General features: G+C 43.5%; 9 protein-coding genes across 9 annotated transcripts; 4 read left to right on the top strand and 5 right to left on the bottom strand.

The window, feature by feature from the left end:
• Positions 1 to 74: 74 nt before the first annotated feature.
• PUMCH_002010 (uncharacterized protein) lies at positions 75 to 3,749 on the top strand (the record flags this gene model as incomplete). Its single annotated transcript, XM_063021039.1, has 1 exon — positions 75 to 3,749. One exon carries the CDS (start codon positions 75 to 77, stop codon positions 3,747 to 3,749), a length of 3,675 nt encoding a protein of 1,224 aa, XP_062877109.1.
• Positions 3,750 to 3,965: 216 nt separating this feature from the next.
• Positions 3,966 to 5,171, bottom strand: PUMCH_002009 (uncharacterized protein; the record flags this gene model as incomplete). Its single annotated transcript, XM_063021038.1, has 1 exon — positions 3,966 to 5,171. One exon carries the CDS (start codon positions 5,169 to 5,171, stop codon positions 3,966 to 3,968), a length of 1,206 nt encoding a protein of 401 aa, XP_062877108.1.
• Positions 5,172 to 5,258: 87 nt separating this feature from the next.
• Positions 5,259 to 6,695, bottom strand: PUMCH_002008 (uncharacterized protein; the record flags this gene model as incomplete). Its single annotated transcript, XM_063021037.1, has 1 exon — positions 5,259 to 6,695. One exon carries the CDS (start codon positions 6,693 to 6,695, stop codon positions 5,259 to 5,261), a length of 1,437 nt encoding a protein of 478 aa, XP_062877107.1.
• A 1,177-nt stretch (positions 6,696 to 7,872) lies between these two features.
• Positions 7,873 to 9,627, bottom strand: PUMCH_002007 (uncharacterized protein; the record flags this gene model as incomplete). Its single annotated transcript, XM_063021036.1, has 1 exon — positions 7,873 to 9,627. One exon carries the CDS (start codon positions 9,625 to 9,627, stop codon positions 7,873 to 7,875), a length of 1,755 nt encoding a protein of 584 aa, XP_062877106.1.
• A 1,062-nt stretch (positions 9,628 to 10,689) lies between these two features.
• Positions 10,690 to 12,735, bottom strand: PUMCH_002006 (uncharacterized protein; the record flags this gene model as incomplete). The annotated part of the gene is made up of 1 exon (XM_063021035.1): positions 10,690 to 12,735. One exon carries the CDS (start codon positions 12,733 to 12,735, stop codon positions 10,690 to 10,692), a length of 2,046 nt encoding a protein of 681 aa, XP_062877105.1.
• A 2,011-nt stretch (positions 12,736 to 14,746) lies between these two features.
• Positions 14,747 to 16,060, top strand: PUMCH_002005 (uncharacterized protein; the record flags this gene model as incomplete). The annotated part of the gene is made up of 1 exon (XM_063021034.1): positions 14,747 to 16,060. The coding sequence occupies one exon, from the start codon at positions 14,747 to 14,749 to the stop codon at positions 16,058 to 16,060; it is 1,314 nt and encodes a 437-aa protein (XP_062877104.1).
• A 389-nt stretch (positions 16,061 to 16,449) lies between these two features.
• On the top strand, positions 16,450 to 16,884 carry PUMCH_002004 (uncharacterized protein; the record flags this gene model as incomplete). Its single annotated transcript, XM_063021033.1, has 1 exon — positions 16,450 to 16,884. One exon carries the CDS (start codon positions 16,450 to 16,452, stop codon positions 16,882 to 16,884), a length of 435 nt encoding a protein of 144 aa, XP_062877103.1.
• A 473-nt stretch (positions 16,885 to 17,357) lies between these two features.
• PUMCH_002003 (uncharacterized protein) lies at positions 17,358 to 18,254 on the top strand (the record flags this gene model as incomplete). Its single annotated transcript, XM_063021032.1, has 1 exon — positions 17,358 to 18,254. One exon carries the CDS (start codon positions 17,358 to 17,360, stop codon positions 18,252 to 18,254), a length of 897 nt encoding a protein of 298 aa, XP_062877102.1.
• A 122-nt stretch (positions 18,255 to 18,376) lies between these two features.
• On the bottom strand, positions 18,377 to 20,002 carry PUMCH_002002 (uncharacterized protein; the record flags this gene model as incomplete). Its single annotated transcript, XM_063021031.1, has 1 exon — positions 18,377 to 20,002. One exon carries the CDS (start codon positions 20,000 to 20,002, stop codon positions 18,377 to 18,379), a length of 1,626 nt encoding a protein of 541 aa, XP_062877101.1.
• Positions 20,003 to 22,497: the final 2,495 nt, after the last annotated feature.

The raw sequence follows: 22,497 nt of genomic DNA, 5'->3' as shown, positions 1-22,497 counted from the left end.
CTTCTCCCACCAGATCGATTCCCCCAAATAGTAGATCACCTGCACCCCACAGCAGTTGCAGCCAACAGACCCATATGGAAGAGGACAAAACCGCCATTGCGCCAGATCGGCTCTCGATAGATACTCTGGCCAATATCAACGAGGACGTCACATGGGCTTCAGAACAATCGGACCACTCACGCCCGCCGGTGTCTGAATCTGTCTTCTCCAGTCTTCGACAAAGCATTGACGGAAGCTCAACACATGCTGGAGGTTTCAACATTTTAAAACAACTCAACGGGTTGGACGATGACAAATTGTTAGCGGAGGGCTCACCGTTGGGCCCCAATTCTATCTTTGACCTTACTGCTGCTCTCGATTATGCCCGTATGAGACTGAACAAAGGGCTCAAGTCCATGGTACTGGTAAATGGAGGCGCCAACCGCATATACAACTTGGCGAAGCCGTCAACACGCGAGATTCCTCCCATCCAGCTCCAGCCCCTTCAAAACAAAATCTCTAATGCTACAGTGTATTCAGAGTTAGTAGATAAGATCTCCGACGAGTATAAGGCGTTTGAGCTGAGTTACAGAAGTTTGACCATAGACACACTTTCACAATTATCTCAGCAATATGAGGAACAGGCAGAGAAAGCAAAGCTAAATTTGAGTGATGATGAAGGTGAAGGCATAGAGCAACACCCATTCCCCGAAGTGTTCGAAACCGAGGAATTTCATTTGGAAGATCAGAGAGTGTTCCGCCAAGTCATGGAAGGCTCATCCATTTTTCCGGATAATGAGTCTTCTCAGGAACTCCAACTTGTACATAACACCAAGGTTCAGGAGGGCCTTTCGCATTACCTCGACACAGTCGAAGTCCTAATAGTGGAAGAGATCTCGCAGACAGCAGACTCTTTTTTCGCAACTCTAGACGATATTGAAGAAATTAAAATTGATTCACAGCGATGCATTGAAACCTACGACGATCTCATGAACAGTCTTGACACAATGGGTCAGAAGCAAGCAGATATTGGCATGGAGCTCCTAAACCTCATAGATCAGCATAGAAACATCAACCACTTGGAGAGTTCTGTACTCCAACTAGATGCGGTGCTCAAGGGATTAGAGAATGCTTTGAAGCTTGCTAATGAAGGAAAAAACATTGAATGCTTGAACCATATTCTCGTCTTGGAGAGCCTCATCAAAGGCGTCAATCACAATGAATACCTGGATACTGAGTCATTATCATTATATCCAGTCTTCGAGTATCCCTTGGTTGATCTCTCCGGGTTAGGCGCTCTAAAAAACAAACAAAAGAGTATTGAAGCGCTCAAGAGCACATGCTGTCGTGGTTATATTGACGAATTTATCAATCTTCTCCTTGGTGACCTCAAATCGCATATCTCATCGGTCCCAACTGTGGATACAATAAATCGCATGTCAATAACATCCAATCGGTCTCACAGGAAAGCTTCACCACTTACTCCATCTTACCAGATAATAGACCCAAGTTTTAGAGCAACGGTATCTGAGTTCATTAAAAATTTGGCCAAATCTGGATATCTCGTTCTGGCCTTTGCCCAATATCAGGACAAAATTATAAGAGAGGTCAAGGCCATTATCCGTACTCGATTCCCGAGCCAAAACTCGGATGCTAGTCAATTGGAACTCCTGAGATCTGATGCAAGCTATCGCGAACAAACCCCTTCCGATACTGGAAAGCTGAATGAAACAAACTTCGTTGCTGGATCAACGAATGGTACCCTTACAAACAGCATTAAAGCAATGTCTGATACAGAATTTTACAACATGATGAGGGATATCTATTCAAGCCTTTCAGAATGCTTGAGAAGATTGACTACTCACCAGAAATTCTTGTTGGATATTTCTTTGTCATCTTTACCCGAAGAGATTGCGATGTCCATCAATGTTATGTCACTCGACATCTCAAATTCGATCAATAAGTCTATTGAAATAACTCAAGTTCGCTTAACGAAAGTGCTCAATGTTAGACTGGAATTTTTAGGAGATCTTCCTCTAAAAAAGTATTTGCAGTTCTTTCTGCTTACTTCTGCCTACCTCCAAGACTGCGAGTCTATAAATCCAGGATACAATGCGACGGAACAAGGAAACACTCTTAATGAATGGATCAAAAATCATCTCAACTACTTCTGTCATAGAACGCATTCGTCTGCATTGAAGAGAATGGTAGCACTTTGTGAAAAGGACACTTGGAAGGAATACACGGGCGATCAACTCCAGAAAGCTCAAACAAATGTCGATGAGATTTTAGCTTACAAAAAATTCATCGAATCCGGAGAGGGGTTCGACGGCAGTCAATGGGTTGAAGGGTATCTCGATTATTATAGCCCAGAATTTGAGTCGAAACAGACAGAAACTCAACCTCAAGAGAATGATGAGAACGCAAAGTCAGAACTCTCTTTAAATGATGTATCCTTTTTTGTTCCATCATTCATGCCTACAGCTATTCAGACCGCCGAGGACTACATCATTTTCACACGTATTTTCGGTGCGAGATCAAAATTAGTCGTTCAAAACCTTCTTGCATATTTCAAGGTTTTGAATTCTAGGATTTCTTTGGCTATCCTCAGTGCGGGTGCAACCAAAACGGCAGGCCTAAGGCATATCACCACCAGGCATTTGGCCCTTTGTCTTCAAACGGTTGAATTCCTCTGCGAATTTTTGAAGCAGATAAAATCTATATTCCCATCAAATATTGCATTTCAGGACGAAGTTAGTGCAGATGATCTTTCTTTCGACCAAATCATTAAGTCATATGAAGACCACAAGCAAGCGCTTATCTCCAAGATTGTGTCAATAATGCAAGATCGTACAGCAAACCACTGCAGTTCAATTCTCAAACTTGACCTTTCGATACCTATTACACATCCTCAGCAATGTCACAACTATATGGAAATCCTTGTGAAGGAAACCCTGACAGTTTCAACTGTCTTAGGTCGATACATCGGAGAGAACGAATTAACTGCGATAATGCTGCAAATCTTCGATAACTACAAGAAGCTATTGGTAGCGTGTTTCTGCAGTGATTTGCCTCAAATGGCAGATTTCAATCAAAAACATTCCTTGCTAAAGGATATTGATTATTTTAGAGTCAAATTGAGCGATCTCCCTGGATACGGTAATTCTGGACAAATTATTTGGGAAAATGTCAATTCATTACCGACCATTGAAGACTCCAGAATGGAGGAGGTGATGAGACATAATATCGAGGGAGAACGTGCTTCTGCTAGACAATCCATGGAGCTCCCGACAGCTGCTGGTACTGAGACGAGCAACCCCGCTCAAGACTCTACCCCAAACGAATCGACGAAAGTCAATGCAAATAATGGCTCAACAAATTCGTTGAAGGACTGCAAGATATCACCGGGTGAAGAAAATGCTGTTGAAGAGAATGTCACTGGAGAGAATGCTATTGAAGAGAATATTGCTGAAGAGAATGTTGCTAAGGAGATTATTGTCGAAGAGAATTCACAAAAGAGTTTGTCTGCAAATACCGAGGCTCAAACGGCTATTGACGCGGAACTGGATCTGAAGCAAGAAGAAGAAGACAAAGAAGAAGCAAATTCGAAAGTGATTGACATGAACAAAAAGGCAGAACCCGAAGAAAAGCTCACGGAAGAAGAGGTAAGAGAAACAGGTGGGGAAGAAGAAGAAGGTGTAAAAGGGCCAGAACGTGAAGATTCGGAAGTAAAAGCTGGCGATGACTCTACACTGGTTCCCAAAGTATAAATACAGACACAAGAGTTAGAATGAAAATATTTCCACATATTTAGATAAGATGGATGACACTGCGCATTTTGAAAGCTCACAAGCCGAACTCGAACACCTGGGCCTCTCATGACTAATTAGAATTTGACGCATACTTTGAAATCTGTACCAATGCGATAATTATATAGGGACTTGAATAGATCTTTGCATTGGTACAAACAATAAATACATACTGCGCTAGAGAGTAAATTCATTATTAATCTTTTCAATAGCACGCTCCTCTGTCACAATACAGTCAATCAATTGGTGTGGGGCAACATCAAATGCCGGATTCCAGACCTGAATACCCGGAGTTGCGACTCCAACGGTCATCTTTTCGCCCACACTTCCGTCGGAAGTCAAAACAGGGCCCTTTAAGGTAGTGAGTTCATTTGAGGGTCTTTCTTCAATCACAATTTGATCTCCACAAGGTGTTTGACGATCAATGGTTGTATTGGGAGCTGCAATAATAAATTTAATATGCTCTTTCTCTGACGCAGAAGTGGTGTTAAAGTAATTGGCAATTGCTGCTAATTGGAAAGTACCAATCTTGTTTGCAGAGTCACCATTCTTGACAACACGATCTGCGCCAGCAATGATGAATTTGACAGGGGCACAAACGTCTTTCACCTTTTCACCTTTACGAAGTGTTGAGATAAGAGAAGTGACCATATTATCGCAAATCATAGTAAATGGGATATTCTCGTACTGCAACTCATATGTGGTGAGTTTTGCGCCCTGATTGTATGGTCTCGTTTCAAGTGGATAAGCAGTTTCAAACCAAAAGCTCTCCTTGGTTTTCAGCTTTGACAATTGTTCATGAACTGTCCTGATAATTCCAAGGGCTGTTCCATGTCCCGAAGTGGCCAAAGAACCCGTGTTACAGACTGTCATGATAGAGAAAGGACCAGTAAATTGTTGTGCTCTCAATGTTTCAATTATGTAGTTCAAGCCGTTTGAACCGATTTTGTAGTTGTTTGCTAAATCATCTTCGTGTAAAGCAACAGAGTACTCGAACAAAACCTCATAAACTTCCTGATCAACAATCAGCTGCAACTCGAATTTTTCATTGATTAAAGATTTAATCTCCTCGCATGCATTGGAAAGGTTAACTGCAGTAGGCCTAGATGTTACCAAATAATCAATCGATTGAAGCAATTCACTAACGGACTTGGAGATGCCAGCTTTCAAATTGTTAAATGTATCAACAGTGATTGCAAATGCGCCCACAATGGCGATAGCAGGAGCGCCTCTTACTTGCATGGACTTGATAGCATCAAATGCATCTTGAATACTCTTGATAGGAATAAAAACTGTGGAATAGGGTAGCTGCAATTGGTCCAAGATGTCGAGAGTGACGTTTTCTTTCGAAAACTTAATTGCCTGCAAAGTTCTGTCCGACATTAAGAGAAAAGAAGATCAAGGATGTTGATTCCAAATCAATTGATCGCAAATTAGACGCACGTTACTCAACCTGCAGGACCACCCTAATTAGAAGATCAACCGCCGAACACCATCAACATCGAATTCACCCTTGAGTTCATTCCACTTACATCCAAGAAGTTTTTTACCCGTAATAGGACATCTTCCGCCTCGGGAAATTTCTGGAGAGGTGTAAACTTTTGGCGTAGTGTTGCTTGGGGAATCACGGTCGGGTGAAACACTCTCTTCAATCTCTTTTTTCTCGTTAAGCGCTGTAGTGTCTGCTTTTTCGTTGTTGAAAGCAGACTCATCATTCTCTGATTCGGATTGATCTGTCTCATCATCTTCATCATCGGACTCAGTGTTTTTCTCCATTTTGACTAGATCCTTTACCAATTTATGCGAGTCTCTCAAATAATTGTGTATGCAAGTATAGCAAAAGACGTAGCCGGTTTCGATTATCGCAGGATTTGAAATTTCCACCTTACAAAGAGGGCATGTATTCCCACTCTTGTATATCTTGCTAGGTTTCTCATGATATGTTCGAAGCATAGATAAAACAGATGGTGGAGGAACAATAGTTTCCAATGAGTGAGACTGCAGTTTTGCGAGGGTCTGAGCAAATTCAGAATTGTTCCACCATTCAAGGAACTTCAAAGTGAAAATGGCCAACGGGAAGAATGTTCCAAGTCCATATTTAATTGTCAGCCCAGTAGGCTTAATCAAATACCTAGACAAAACCGAGAGTAATTGTTCAGTATTGCTGAGTGGCCTATTTCTGTTTACCAGAGACTTTGAGGATGGGACTGATGGCTCGTTACGGCTGTAGTCGTAAGAGTTGAGGCGCGAGTAATTGATCCTGAATAATATTGAGAGGAACGAAGGAGCTTTTGTTTTGCCACTCAAGTACATGATTGTGGCGGCGAGGTTGGATAAGCGCCATATCGTTTGCAAGTATGGATACAACTTCACGAATAATCTTTGGAACCGAATGGTTCTATTTTGCAGCGGTGTGAAATTGTCACTCTCTTGGAGTTGGTTTGTGATGAATTTCGAGTACAAAAGTTCGTATTTATAGCCTAGTTTCTCCAGAAGATATGCGGTCCCAGTGATCTCAAAAATGGACACGATCTTCTGTAAAAGCGAGAGTCTTCTGCGTTCTTCTATCATCGAAGGAACCAATTGTGCAACTTTGCTCCCGGCATATTTAGGCAAAGACAATGGGATCTGACTGACACGTTTTAGACCGTAGAAGTTCTCAGTGAAAGAGCCTTGCCAATGCTTCAAAAAGTACCACTCTACAATCGACCTTAGCACGAGATTGAGCTCATCAAAGTTATTTGCTAGCTTGAGTAGCCTTCCTGGGTATTTCTGAGCATAATGCACAAGGACATAGCGGAGAGAGGGAGATAGAAGTGTTTCTAATTGATTAGCGGAGATGATCTCAAAGAGGGTTGGGGTTTCAGAGTCCAATTGGGATGCATCTAGAGAAGAGTAGTATTCCATTTCGATTAAAAAGATACTTTTCGAATGTACAGAGCCGTGGTTCCTTATCAAGAGTAGTCAGTGTGAAGATAACAGTGTACCCCACAAAGACGGTGCATATGTAATCGATAGTGCAACAATATTGAAAATTGATTCTGCAAAGCGGATTTTATTTGAAGAAAATAATTCTGAGTCAATTTTTTAATTTTGATTGGATTTTTTTTCTCGTTATTCTATTCTGAGGTCAGAGTTGTTATATGGTTTGTTTCACATACCGAGGATGGGATACACTGGAGACAAACTATGCAAAATTTCGAATCTATCAACGCTATAGCAGACGAGTTTCAATTGAAAAGAACAACTTTAGCTATTTTTGGTTTAGACGAATTATACCAGCAAGGAACGAAAATACAGTTTGGGGATTTCGAGCCTGTTCACACAGACAATGCCATCGAAATAGTGTTTGAGGAGGAAGATCCGAGCTTCTGTTCCATATTTGCTGATGATTCTACAATGGATACCCAAAGCACGCTTCCGACTCAAAATACTCAGGTGTTGCAGGTTGCAATGGCTGGCACTTCTGCCCCGATGAAACTTGTCTCAGATGGAGACATTCTCAGTAGTGAGTTCGAGCTTGATAAAAGCGAGCCTTTTCTATTGAGTGAGCTTGACTAAAGAATGTGAAGTATTATATATAAGAGTTTATTAAACAAGCGAAACAACGGAAGGGCTATATTTCTACGCCCAGAGTGTTAGGTTACTGATAGTTTAACTGATTTATTACTTAGAAAAGAGTAGATAGTGATTGACCTCTAACACAAACGGCGGGCGAAGCCTCCCTTTTATATACGAGAATTACTAGCATCCCAATCTGTGACCCTTCAGCTAGGCGTCGCAGGTCGGTTTACACCTACCTGGTACACCTAACAACCGTGCTCCAGATCGAGACTTCCTAATTTGGTCAGCTGACGTAAGCATTCTAACGTCTACCTAACACAGAGTTATTTGAAACATCAATTGAGACGCAGAAGTAAATTAATTAGTGATAAGAACCACAGACTTTTGAATTTTTGATGGGCGTCAATACGATAGAAGAGTTCGAGTGAAGATACGCATTGGAGTCTAATATTGTAAGCATCGAATTAAAGTTTAAAAGGGTTCGAAATTGTCTTTTACATACGACAAGAAGTGACGCCTATCATAGTAAGGTTCGGCTAGGCATCGGCTGACTTAAGCGTGGGTCAAATCTAAAAGCGGTCTTCACATGGATTTCCCATGTTCTGGCATCAAAGGCTCTGAAGTCTCCCACTTCGCATTGAACTCCGCCTTCTATGGTGGTAGTGGTTGGTCCGAGTTTTTTGAGCCAACATTGGGTTCTCGGCTGTTTTCTACCGCCTTGAGAAACTTTCGGAGATTCTAGTTCCATAAAATAAGGCTTCCATCCTAGTTTGAAGAGATAGGATTCAGCGATAATATTTTCCAAAGGAAGTAGACCATAATAAAGACCATAGAACAAAACCATCGTCAGCTCATTAAGAGCGTTCATAGCCTCAACAGGTGCTTTCTCGCTATAAATCTCGAGATCATTGACATACTGTTCGAATTTATTGTTTGTGCGGATGATTTGCCAATAGTTGCTAAGCTTACTTAACAAAGCCACGGGCTTCCATAATGATTGCTTGGAAACTGAATAGTCCGGTCTGTCAATGAAAGTGGCATAGGGAGTGTAGACTGAGGGACATCGAAGAAGCTTTGAGTTCTCGGTTGCTTTGTTAGTTGAAGTGTAAGCCAAGGTGAACTCTTGAATACCTGCTGGGACCTCGAGAAGCTCAACATCGCTGAACAACTCATTTTCAACTGGCAGTAAATTCGAGTTCTTCAACACTTCCAAATGAGCAGAGTACTTGTCGTTCTTGGTGAGAAGTGAAAGCAATTCCAGCGAAGCAACATTTTCACTGTTATTGAGATGCTCGGGCACTGGGGCAGATCCATTAGATTCAGAGTGAATGACAGGAGTTGACAACAGTTGAACGTTGCTTGGAACCGCATCCGCAGCCTTACCAAAAGTTTCGTGACTAGACCCATTGGTACCATCCTGGCTTTGAGAGGCGCCTGCAGCTGCAAGAGACCATTTGAGGGCACCCACAGGCTTTGTGGGAGTTGCTGCGGGTTTCAAGTTCGTGATAAAACCTGGACTTGAGATGTCGCTAGTATCGATTCTACCTGGAAATTTGTCCTTGGGTGACAGGTGCAAATGCGCCTGTGATAGAGAGAAAGCACCACCTGATGTATTCTTCGAAGATGCATCAGACACAGCAGCGGATGGGCTGGGAGAATTGAATTTAGAATGACTTTTCTCGTGAATATGCGACGCCGAGTCATTTTGCAAAGGATCTGGAGAAGCAGAGGCATCGCCGTTGACGAGAGTAGTCGAGCCACTTTCATGGCCCGTCATGTCGGAGTCTTCGGCAACAGCAACCAATGCATTTTTTTCGTGGTTCTCCCTTGCTTCTCGCTTGAGATCATCGTACAAGGTGTCATCATCTACAAAGTCTGGGTCTTGATTTGACTCCACATAGAACCTCAAGTCTTCCTGGATGGCTAGCACCAGATCAACAGAGACTTTTCTGGTTTTCAAGTAGCTCATGATCGTCTCGATTTCTTCAACGTGTTGCTCATTGCGTAGTTTGAAATTCTCCACCTCTTGCTTTCTCTCCTCAACGGCATTCAGAGTACCCTTCCGGGACTTCTTTTGCGACAATTTCTCGTACTCCTCCTCCAACTCCTCGTTCTGCTCGTTCAAGTCATCTACAACACTGGAAAGGAATTCGTAAGCCTCTAGAGCCTCTTGAGAAAGCTCGCGGCCGCCTTGGTCTAGCGCGGCCAACATAATGGATTGGTTCGAAAAAGATTTCATCTTGGAGTTTTTCTCCACTTCCTTGTAACACTCCATGGCCTCCTCCACTAGCCTTCGGTGCTCTTGTAGTTTCTGAGGAGCAATTGTTGCTTCTAGCGAGTCGTTGCCCTGCCAATTCTTGATTTGATCTCGGAACTTCTGGAGTTTCTTGATTTCCTTCTTCAAGTCACTTTCTAGCTTTTCTCTCTGCGAGTCGTTGTTGGATGCTTCATGTCGCGAGAAGTAGTAGTTGAAGAGATCTAGGCCCTCGTGGATTTTTTTGAAGATAGTTTCTACCTCCCTGGGATGTTAGTCAAATGTACTTTTTTTTGTGAATTTCTGTGCCTCGGCAAGCAGGTCCGGCAGCGAATTCAGAAGAAGACGTACTTTTGTAGTTTTCGGTTACTCATGTTTGATGGTTAGGTCTGGGATTGCTACGATAGAAGTACCATTAGTTTGTAGTGAGACAATCTGTATTTTAAGTACTACTTTCCAATCTGAAAAGGTGAGAAGGATGTACAAAGGAATACGTTCACGTGACGGCTCTCCGCAGACCCCAGGTTCTTTCCATGTCAGGGTATAATGTGATGTAATTGCAGATGAAGAATGAATTATTGGAGGCAAGCGATTAAGTCGAAACTTTATTAAACAGTCGAAAGTTCAGTGCAAGTATGTTTTTAGGCTGTTTCTTTGGATCTTTCCGGTATTAGATCTGGGATTAGTCCTGCAGGCAATGCCACTTGTGAACAAAAAAATGTATTGGAGGTTTCCGTAGTTGAGATAGGCAAAAGTCAAAATCGACATTATAATAAGTTAAACAAGAGCCTTGTAAATACAATTGATACAAAATTTGATAAATGCCTTTAGAAGGTTTGGTCTCGTGGAGTATGTTAAATTCTAGATTGCAAATGCCTTTGCCAGCGAAAAGATACTGAATCCAGTAAAAATTACCTGACACCAAAAACATGGGAGGACGTCTATTGTGTATGCTGGCCCTTATGGAACATATTGCAATCATAGCCGATTAACAAGAATTCATAAATCCTACTCTCAAAATCATTCAAAGCTCGCTCTACTTCGTACTTTATCACGAATTTATTAATTTTACATGCGATTAGCTTACAACTCATCGTGGTCAAGCTCATCATCGGAGTCAAGTCCAAACTCAACATCCTCGTCGTCATCGTTGACATCACCGGTGGTAGAGTAAAGCTTCTCGGAAGCCTTCTGCACAACCTTCATCAACTTCTCCTTTTGCTCGATGAACTCCTCGGAAGTGGCGGTGTCGTAGTTGTCCTCCAAGAACTCAGCGGCCTCAGAGACCAGGTCGTTCAATTGCTCCTTGGTGTCCTCGTCCAACTTGCTAGCGAACTCGTCCTCACCAAGACTCTTCTTGGTAGAGTGAACAAGGTTCTCCAAGGTATTTCTGGACTCGATCTTGGCCTTGACCTCGGCATCTTGCTCAGCAAACTTCTCAGCCTCCTCAACCATTCTCTCAATTTCCTCCTTGGACAATCTAGATTTGTCGTTGGTGATGGTAATAGACTTGGACTTACCGGTACCCTTGTCGACGGCATCGACCTTCAAAATTCCGTTAGCGTCCAAGGCAAAGGTGACCTCAATTTGAGGAACACCTCTTGGGGCTGGTGGAATACCAGTCAACTCGAACTTACCCAACAAGTTGTTGTCCTTGACCATAGCTCTCTCACCCTCGTAGACTTGAATCAACACAGTTGGCTGGTTGTCAGCAGCAGTGGAGAAAATCTGAGACTTCTTGGTTGGAATGGCAGTGTTTCTGTTAATCAAGTTGGTCATGACACCACCAGCGGTCTCGATACCAAGGGTCAATGGGTTAACATCCAACAAGACAATGTCATCAACACCCTCCTCACCGGAAAGAACACCAGCTTGGACAGCAGCACCGTAAGCAACAGCCTCATCAGGGTGGATACCCTTAGAAACCTTCTTACCGTCGAAGAACTCCTCGATCAATTCTTGAATCTTAGGGATTCTAGTAGAACCACCAACCAAGACAATGTCATCGACATCAGTCTTCTTGAGACCAGAATCTTGCAAAACTCTTTGGACAGGCTTCAAGGTCTTCTTGAAGGCCTCGATGTTCAATTCCTCGAACTTGGCTCTAGAAATTGGCTCAGAGAAGTCAATGCCGTCAACGAAGGAGTCAATCTCAACTCTGGTGGAGATTTGGGAAGACAAAGTTCTCTTGGCCTTCTCAGCCTCTCTCTTCAACTTAGCGATGGCCTTAGGGTTGGATGCAACATCAATACCATGCTTCTTCTTGAAAACCTTGGCAAAGTGTCTGACGAGTTGGTAGTCGAAATCTTCACCACCCAAGTGGGTGTCACCAGCGGTAGCCAAGACCTCAAAAACACCACCCTCAATAGACAACAAAGAGACATCGAAAGTACCTCCACCCAAGTCGTAGACAATGATCTGATGCTCACCCTCGGTCTTGTCCAAACCGTAAGCAATGGCAGCAGCGGTTGGCTCGTTGACAATTCTCAAGATGTTCAAACCGGCAATGATACCGGCGTTCTTGGTGGCTTGACGTTGAGCGTCGTTGAAGTAGGCTGGAACAGTGACAACAGCGTGGGTAACCTTCTTGCCCAAGTACTCCTCAGCAATGGACTTCATCTTACCCAAAATCATACCGGAGATCTCCTCAGGGGTGAAGGTCTTGTCCTCACCGTTGACCTGGACAGAAACAACAGGCATGTTGCCCTTCTTGGTGATCTTGTAAGGCATGTGCTTGATCTCCTTCTTGACAACCTTGTCGCTGTACTCCAAACCAATCAATCTCTTGATGTCGAAAATGGTGTTGTTGACGTTGGATGGGGCCTGGTTCTTGGCGGCATCTCCAATCAATCTCTCCTCGTCAGTGAAAGCCACGTAGGATGGGGTGATTCTGTTACCTTGGTCGTTGGCCAAGATCTCAACCTTACCGTTCTTCATCACACCCACACACGAGTAGGTGGTACCCAAGTCGATACCAATGACGGTGCCGTAGTCCTCAGCATCCTCGTCGGCGCTGGCAGCCAAGGCAGTGGCGGGGTTAGCGGTGAAGAATGGCAAAACCACCGACAACAAGATGAAAAGAACCGAGAGGCCAGAAGCCCACAGTTTGTTGTTATGAAGACGAGTCATCTTCTTTTATATGTACAATACGCGAATACTTTACTGCAGTCGACTAACAAAAGCAATGGGGGGTGCCAATGGTAGATAAACCTCTGTAGGAAGAGTTCGGTAGGGCGAGGTAATTTTTCAGGACACACGCACTATTTATGTGAGAGTGAGGAACAGCGCAGAACTTCTGGAGGCGGGTGCTGGCTGCAGGACACACGTCCTATGGTGACGTGGCTACTACCTTGTAGACGTGTCGAGAATGGTGGGTGCAATAGAATGGTGTGGGTGGTGGCAATTTTGGAGGGGGCCACGTGATGGGAAACGTAGCAACGTAATTCTTGGCGAAGGAAATGAAGAATTAAGTTTTGGGGTGTTTGGAGAATATGTTTCCTGGAAGTACGGCATGTCCTGCGGTGGAGAGGTACGTGTGTAAATTGGCTGCAAATCGGCCAGGGACAAGATCTGCACAGGATGGTATTCGGGGAATGGAATGTGGGACTAACCAGGGCCAAACAAGTTGCGGAAACTGGCTTGGGAGGTTGTTTGTTTGTGTGTTTTCAGTTCTGTAAATTTGTGGGATGGGATCTTTTCTGATCAACGTTGGCTTTGATGGACCCATCACGAGGTCCAGTGTAGTATTCATTCAAGGTGTTTGGACTTTGCTGTAAGTTCACTTGCGTATTTTGTGATGATGCCTTCTAAAATTGCTTATGTGCTTTGAAGATGTGAGGTAATACTTATTAACTGACAATTGCACATGTGTGAGGTTGTATGGCTAGTGAGTAGTTGCTGGAGCACGGAGCTACAGCAGGGAAAAAGTTGTATCTGTTTTTTTCGAATAGATTGGTCCATTTTTTGTACACAGAGAAAATGTGAAGGAAATATGTGGATGGATTTGGTCTGGTTCGAAGCAATTGGGAGTGGCACTCCGTTGAAGAAATGTCTTGCTTAGACCTCGAAATACGAATTGATTATGACAGCAGCCATAAAATCGTCAGCAACAAATGAATTTGAATAGACTTAGCTGATTCTTGATACAATGTCCCGGGATGGGAAAAATTCCGCTGTTGCTTTCGTTGCTGAAATCTCTGTGTCAACTGAGTACTGGTTTAGAGACTTCATGGTCTTACTTATAGATTCCCTTCATTTTAATTAGAACATTCACTAACCAATACAAATACTCTCGGATCGGAATATTTCAGTTAGCCAAACGCTCTCCCATCTAAAAGTAGATCCTAGCTTTTAATATACATCAGGCAAGTCGACCTACAATGTATGCGCCAGAAAGGGATCAAGGCCTTCTCTCCAAATAACAAAATCTAATGAATGCAGCCATTTCCAAAATCAGGAGCATGTTTGTCACATGAAATGAGTTCCCATATCACCCACTCCATGCGCTTGCAAACAAAAAATCTGACAAAACTTAACCTAGGAGTTTAGAGCTGCAAAAATTTTGACACCTCTTAACCTAACAACAAATCCATCAAACGTGAAATAAAACAATGAACACTAAATGTTCAAATTTTGTTGCACCTCATTCAGCCCAGTACTGCCTGTTATCTCAAATAAGGTATTTACTGATAAAAGCGGTGCAGGTCCATTTCGAAGTCAAAGAATGATCAAGGACAACCCCAAAAAACCATATAATACAATTTATTGAACAATTCCAAAAATCCAAAAATCTCTATCGCACCTCCAATTAAATCACTCATATTTTCCCGCGAAATCCCCAACAACTTTCTGCGCACTGATTAGATTAGGACCCCCAGTCGGTACACCCGAACATTCCTCGCCTTTCTCCATCCTCACTACCCAAGCCCTTTGTTGCTGATAATCACTGACCACAACCAGGCCTACTTTGTAACATCAAGACCCCCAACCCCACGTGAACGGATTCTATAGATCGACAAACATACCCGCTGTTGTTTTTCCGTCAATTGAATCGCATTTTCATCCCATCTCTTAGCCTGAACCGTCTGTGGTATCTCGAAGGTACCCCACCACACCTTAGTCGCCGATACGAACGCCGAGAATGTCCTACGCTTCTGAGGAGTTGAACCAATTGCAGAAAGAGATTTCTGCAAAGAACCCACCTGATGTGTTACAGTTTTGCGCCAACTACTTCAACACAAAATTGGCTCTCCAACGTGCCCACTTGTGGCAGACACAGGCTCAAGCCAAGGCTGCTGGCATCGAGTTGTTTTCTCGAGTGAAGTCTGTTGCTGTAGACAGTCAAGGTTTGGGTGTTATCCCTCCTGCTAGACAGCCTTCGTTCAAGTCACCATTTGGCGACAACGATCCTCACTCTGACCACTCGAAGGATTCGCACAGATCGGAGCCCTCAGCCTTCAAAGATAGCGGTAGCGGTAGCTTGTTCAAAGGTGGCTTCAACGTGGGTTCAAATGCCACCTCGCAATCCGTTCAGGACACCGATCCCAACGACCCAGCGGCCAGATCGGCTCCAGCTCCAGAATTCAAGCCTGTTGCCAAACTTCCTGTTTCATTCAATGCAAACAGAAGAGTGTCTGTTTCTGCCGAGGCATTGAATCCAGACAAGTTCAAGACAGACTCATGGAAACCTCCTAAGAACAACTTATCCGATGAACAAAGAGCAGAGTTGGCTAAGACATTGTCTTCCAACTTCTTGTTCCAGCAGTTGGATGCTAACTCCAAGTCCACTGTTTTGTCTGCATTGATGAAGAAGCTGTTCGAAAGCAACACCGAGATCATTACTCAGGGTGACGAGGGTGACTACTTCTACATTATCGAGTCTGGTACCGTTGATTTCTACGTCAACGGAACCAAGGTCAACACATCTAGTGATGGCTCATCATTCGGTGAATTGGCATTGATGTACAACGCCCCAAGAGCTGCCACCGCGGTTGCTTCTGGAGATGTCACCTGCTGGGCGCTCGACAGAGCCACCTTCCGTCGTATCTTGTTGGAGGGTACCTTTAACCGCAGAATCATGTACGAGGACTTCTTGAAGGATGTTAGCGTACTCGCTGGTTTGACTCCACAGGAGAGATCCAAGTTGGCTGACGCTTTGAGCACCGAGATTTACCACGCCGGTGACCGCATCGTGACCGAGGGCGAGATTGGTGACAAGTTCTACCTCATTGAAAGTGGTACTTGTGAGATCTCCAAGAAGGCCGAGGGTGTAATTGGAACAATTAGCAAGGGCAAATACTTTGGTGAGGTTGCATTGTTGAACGACTTGCCTAGACAAGCCACAGTGACTGCCAAAGATTCCGTTATCGTTGCCACTTTGGGCAAATCTGGCTTCACCAGATTGCTTGGACCAGCGCTCGATGTGTTGAGAAAACAAGATCCTACGCACCAGTAGTCAGAACCTATCAATGGATATGTTGCCTGTACAATTCCATGTCATACAAATTTGAAGCTTTTATAATTGAATGCAAGACATATTGAAAATAGTTTCAGTTGTTTTCAGTTGCCCTACCAGACAAGTCAGGATTATATCAATCAAGCAAACAGTCGAAAAAGAAAAAACCAAAATCAATAATTCGCAAGTGGATAACTGAACAATTTTTTTATAAATTCATCTAGAATCCATGTTGCACTATGTATTTCATGTCCCCATAAGCTCATACCTCATACGAGAGATAGAGCTGTCTCTATCACACAAATTAGACTAGAATTTGTATTTGGGACGACATCCAATCTACTCCAATACTCACAAGTTCCGTGAATTCTCCGAGAAAACAATCAAATATGTTGCCTTTTGTTCTGCTTTTGCCACCCACCGCTCCCAATGGTGGATACTTGCCCCATTGGATCCTCTTTATTTCTGTTGTGTCTGTGTTCAATTCCTTACAGAATTACTTGATCAAAGATGTCAGCCTCACCAGAAAAGTCTATTCCGCTGCACCCGAGATGGAGGTGACCCGTTTGAGTGCTCGTACTTTTGGAACCTGGACATTTTTGACTGCAATTGTCAGATTTTACGGTGCTTATAACTTGGTTGGCAACGAACAGTGGTACAACCTTAGCATGTGGACTTTTGCAATTGCCGGGTTTCACTTTGTAAGTGAGTGGTTAGTATTCAGAAACTGTAAGCTCGACTCCGGTTTGGCTGGTCCTTTGGTGGTCGCTTCTTCCAGTTTGATCTGGATGTACCAACAGAAGGCTTACTACCTTGGTCTTTAAGTACCGAGGATACTGACTGAACCGTTTTCGGATTCGGGTTTGTTTTGCTCTTTTAAGTTTAGCCAATACAGGGTATAAATTATGACTATGGATTGGGCGTTGTACCTCTTGCTCTAAAGTTACGTGGGATCTCCTAAATGTGTAGTAGCTTTGGATTGGGCGTTGATATCCCGGCTCAAAATTTTCAGTATAAAGTAATCTAATAGTTATAGCCATGTGCATTTTGTCCAACGAGAGTTCATGTTGGCCTGTTGGTACTCTCTCGTAGATTCTTCAAAACATATATCAGTCATACAGCCATAACCGCAAGCGAATTTTTTCCTAGGTACTAATCACACAGAGAGAAAAAAGAGAAACAATAAACCTTTATTCTCCATCCTATACATCTTCAACCCTCGCTTCAATTACCCTCCATACATAGCCTTTCATCTCTAAGGCTCACTCCTACTAATTCTTCACAGAAACACTACTCCATGACAATAGAGCTAGAGGAACCCCCTCTCACACAAGACAACACCCAAGTCTACAAGGACCTCTTCGGAGGTACCATGGGAGGTATTGCTCAGGTTTTGGTCGGCCAACCATTCGACACTGTGAAGGTTAGATTGCAATCTGCTCCAGAGGGTACTTATTCTGGCGCTGGAGATGTGATCAAAAAGCTTTTGGCAAACGAGGGTGTCGGTGGATTCTATAAAGGTACTTTGACCCCTTTAATTGGAGTTGGAGCCTGTGTTTCTGTTCAGTTTTCGGTCAATGAGTCCATGAAGAGATACTACGACCAGAAAACAGGAGGAAAGCCGCTCTCGCTCTTGCAATTCTTCAACTGTGGTGCTGTGGCTGGATTTGCCAATGGTTTCTTGGCTTCTCCAATCGAACATATTCGTATTCGTTTGCAAACACAGACTGGCGCTACTAAAGCTTTCACTGGTCCTATTGGATGCTTCAAGAGCATCTACGCCTCCAGTGGACTCGCCGGTATTTACAAAGGTTTGCTTCCTACGCTTTTCAGAGAAAGTGTGGGTCTTGGTATTTATTTTGCTACCTACGAGGCGCTCATTGCCCGTGAGTTGGCTAAGACTGGTTTGTCGAGAGTAGACGTCCCAGGATGGAAACTCTGTATGTTTGGTGGATTGTCGGGTTACACCCTTTGGATCGGAATCTATCCTGTCGATGTGCTTAAATCAAAATTGCAGACTGATTCCTTGACTAAACCTTCCTACAGAGGTTCCATCGATGTGGCTAGAGATATTTTCCTGAAAGCAGGCATCAGGGGCTTTTACAAGGGTTTCTTGCCTACGATTTTGAGAGCTGCACCTGCAAATGGTGCTACATTTGCTGTCTTTGAATTGACCATGAGATTGATTAATTAATTTTGGTACACAGAAGTACTGTGGGCGTTTAGCCCAATGTTTCAACGACGAGAGCAGAATAGAGTTTTGTTTCGGCATTTTTTGGAGGCTGAAAGTTCATATGTAAAGAATATTGTTGCTGATTAGTTGTGCTCTTGCACACCTCTCTTTCGTAGACCCTCATGTTCATCTTGATGGACAAAAGTATTTTCGTGGCGATACTCTTGATCATAATAGATCAGGGGCTCAGTTGCGTAGTCATCGGGATTAATGACTCGAATGAATTCCATATAGTCCATTGAAAATTCTCCATTCAAGTCATAGGCATCAGATCCCTGTAGTTCAGCCTTTTCTGATCTTGTGGGATACCGAGGTTCTGAGTCAGTATTGTTGTGATCCGAATTGTGACGAAGTCTTTTCTTGTACTCTTTGTCGATACGTAAGTGGAGCCCCGGAATATGGTCCACAATAAAAAGTAGACACAAGTTGACCAAGAAGACATAGACGGCAGTCACCACAACACCAAGAATTTGATATGGAACTTGAATCCAATTTCCAGATACCCAACCACCCTTCGAACCAAGAACATCGTCGGCGAATATACCAACCATTAGTGATCCGACGACACCACAGACACCATGTACCGAGAAGATATCTAGAGCATCATCGACACGTAGAAAATATTTTAGCCTTGTGCCAATGTTTCCCGCAGCGCCGCCCACTACACCAAACACTATTGCTTTCCAAATAGTCAGGCCGGAGCTGACGTATCCTCCTCCGGGAGTGAACACAACAAGACCACACATCATACCAGATGAAAATGAGACAACAGAGATCGACCGTTGCATTTTTGTCGCTTTTTCGCGAGTCGCGTTGGTGCCATCGCCTCGCAGAGAGTAAGGCAGGCAGTTGCTTGCGCCCATGTTTTGGAGCTCGATGTCTTGAATCTCTTCGCAATCACCCAAAGGAATTGCAGAGAAATAGTAGTCAATGGCCATCCATATCATACCGGCTGTGCACGCACAGAGAAGAGTTTCTGTAATGATGTACAAGGCATTGTAGGAGAAGTTGAAGTCACAGCCAGCGATGAAGCCGCACCATCCCGTAAGCACAAAGAACAGACCAAGCACAACAAAGCTGTTATTAGAGCTCCTATAATCTTCTAGCGTTTTGGGATTACGAGGGCCCACGTAGAAGGAATACGCCAAAGCAGTGAACCCGCTGACAATATGTACACAATTTCCTCCTGCAAAGTCAAGAACAGGATACTTGGAGTTCTGGACCGCGAGCCAGCCATTATCGTTCCAAAACCAAAACACTACTGGGTTGTAGACGATGGCAGACCATAGTAGCACAAACACTAGCATTGGCATCAAGCGACCTCTCTCTGCAGCGCAGGCCGGAAAAGTCAAAGCCACACATGTAAGTTTGATATGGCCATTGAATAGAAAGTGCACAACACTAGCAATATCGCCTCGTGTGGAAGTTGCATACAAGTAGTAGCTAGGGTTACTCAAGTGTCTTAAGACAGCATAGTCCAAGCTTCCAATGAAGCGATTATTAGAGGGACTATAGCAAAGAGAGTAACCCCATATGTACCAGTCTACCAAAACCAAAGCGTAGAATAGTAGGGAAGACGCTAGAAGGGTAAGAGAAGATCTTCTTTGAGTTAAACCCGAATAGAATAGAGAGATCCCAAGGATGGTCCATATGAGGAGGAATGTGCAGAAGAGGACAAAAAAGGTGTTAATGGCGAGTTCCACCTCCATTTCTTCCTGCTCTAAATTAGTTGGGGTATTTTCAAAGTGACATAGGCTGTTCCACTTTTATGCACCTAATGTCGATTGACTATCTGTCACCCTGCGGATAAGGGATCTAGTGTGAATATAAGAGGATAGAAATGCAAAAAATTGTATGTTCAAAGCCGGTTGGGACGTTGACGGAAACTTTCGACACGATACTGTAAAATAGGAACTAATTTACAGAATTCAGCCATTGTATAGGAGGCAGCTCTTCGCCGGCGCAAGTCTGAGTTGTATCGAAAATAAAGGATACTCAGGCGTCGAGAAATACTTTTTGTGATTATTTTACGTTCGTATAGTTTTCATACAATAGAATGAAACTTTTGTTGAATCATCCTTATCGATTTCACCTGAGCAACTTCTATGCCTCTGATCCATCCAGCTTTCATAATCCTACAAACCAATATTGCGAAGACAAAACGAATCGCCAATAATTCTATAACATATATGTTCTTGCTTACGTCAAACATATCTCTGGCGATTGTGTATCATCTATAAAGTTTTCATTATTTCTGTCTATTGTTCTGATTCATAGCTTTCTCGTCCACTTCGGGGTGTGACTCATCAGTAGTTCAAGGCATATTCCAAAGCAGCAGTGTACCCATAGACACCCAAACCACAAATGACAGCAATGGCTTTATCCAGAAGGTACAGGTGGTGTCTGAATGGCTCTCTTTGGTGCACGTTGGTGATGTGCACTTCTATGAAAGGAATGGCAGTTCCGAGAAGAGCATCTCTGATAGCCACGGATGTGTGAGTGTAAGCACCAGCATTTATGACAATGAAACCAACACCTTGGGTTTTGGCCTCGTGGATTCTGTCGACAATGAATCCTTCTGTATTACTCTGGTAGGCGAACAACTCGGCTTTGTCGTGCTTGGAGGCTTGGACTCTGGCTTCTTCTTCGATGTCAGCCAAGGTAGTGGTTCCGTATTTTTCGGGCTCACGAGTACCGAGAAGGTTCAAATTTGGACCATTGATAAGTAGAACTTTTTTGACCATGATAGCTGGGGTGTTGGGGTTGTAATCTTTGAGTAGGTGCGATATGTGGAGTACAGGTCGTGAGACATCAAGCCAACAATGACGGGGAAGAACAGTTTTGGTAATTGCAAAATCTAAGGTTGAGAAAAGATATTGGCAAATTGTGAGTCGTTGTCATGGTTCGTATCTTCAAACCAAGCCAATTTTTAGACTATTGTTCACCGTCCATCATCTGTCCACTAATTTACTAAATTGGTCGCAACATAGGAAGCTGAATAATATAGTCATGACAAATGCGATAGTCGAAGAGTGGGATTGTTTTGGTTACGTTCAAATTAATGGTGCTCTTAATAATTAGGAGCATTCTTGTGTCTTTCTTCCGCAAATCAAGCTCTGCTATCTCACCTAACACACCTCAACCTCCATCGATTTCATAACCAAGAACTGACTAAACAATTTCTAATCTTTGATATCCTCAAAATAATATTATTGATCCTTATCTCATGATTGATTGAGATGAGTCATGGAGAATTGGTGAGCGTTAACATCATTAATAAGCACCTTCGGCACGACTGTAGAGTATATATTGCCGATGCCACTCGCTTGTCGGCAACATGAGACTCCCAACACAATCGAGACTCCCAACACAATTGAGACTCTTAACACAATTGAGAATTCCATTCAGGATGACTTCCAGCTCTGCTACAAAATACTCGCGTCACCCAGATTTCAAGACTGTGGAAAAATCAAGACCCCCCTTCAACAATGACAATACATGGAAGGTGACTCAAACACCACTGACCGAATGGAAGGTAGGTGACGGTGCCAACTCTACAGAGTGGAAAAACCACAAGAAGGTTTCGGTAGATCCATATGGGGAGGGAAGGAGTACAGTCGACAATTATAAGACACTCATCAGTGCCATCAATCCTCGCCCAGTGGGGTTTGTTTCTTCGATAGATAAGAACGGTGTCCGCAACTTGGCCCCATTTTCTTTTTTCAATGTCGTGAATATTGATCCACCCATCTTTGTGCTTGGATTCTCCGCAAATGGTGGAAACTTGAAGGACACCTGCAAGAATATTTTAGAAACTGGCGAATTGACCATCAACATTATTAGCGAGTGGTTTGTCGAAGCTGCAAACTTCTGTTCAGTCAATGCTCCGCCAAATTCCGACGAGTGGGACCTCAGCGGTTTGACTCCAGTAGAGTCGGAGGTGGTGAAGGCTCCTCATGTAGCAGAAAGTGCATTCAGTGTTGAAGCCAAGCTAGTGAATCATTACGATTGGAAGTCGAAGAAGAACCCCGACCTTCTTACTGGCACGACGATTTTAGTGGAAGGTGTCAAATTTCACATTAGAGAAGATGTGACAAATGATGAATTTAATTTGATAGATATTGCCAAGTTGCAGCCAGTCTCTCGTTTGGGAGGTATCACGTATGGTCGCACAGTTGACGGATATGAGCTAGCTCGTCCTGAA

The sequence above is a fragment of the Australozyma saopauloensis genome, chromosome 2 (genome assembly GCF_035610405.1).
Source record: "Australozyma saopauloensis chromosome 2, complete sequence".
Taxonomy (NCBI): Eukaryota; Fungi; Ascomycota; class Pichiomycetes; order Serinales; family Metschnikowiaceae; genus Australozyma; species Australozyma saopauloensis.
The sequence above is the reverse complement of the archived record's forward strand: the minus strand, read 5'-3'. Positions and strand labels throughout refer to the sequence as shown.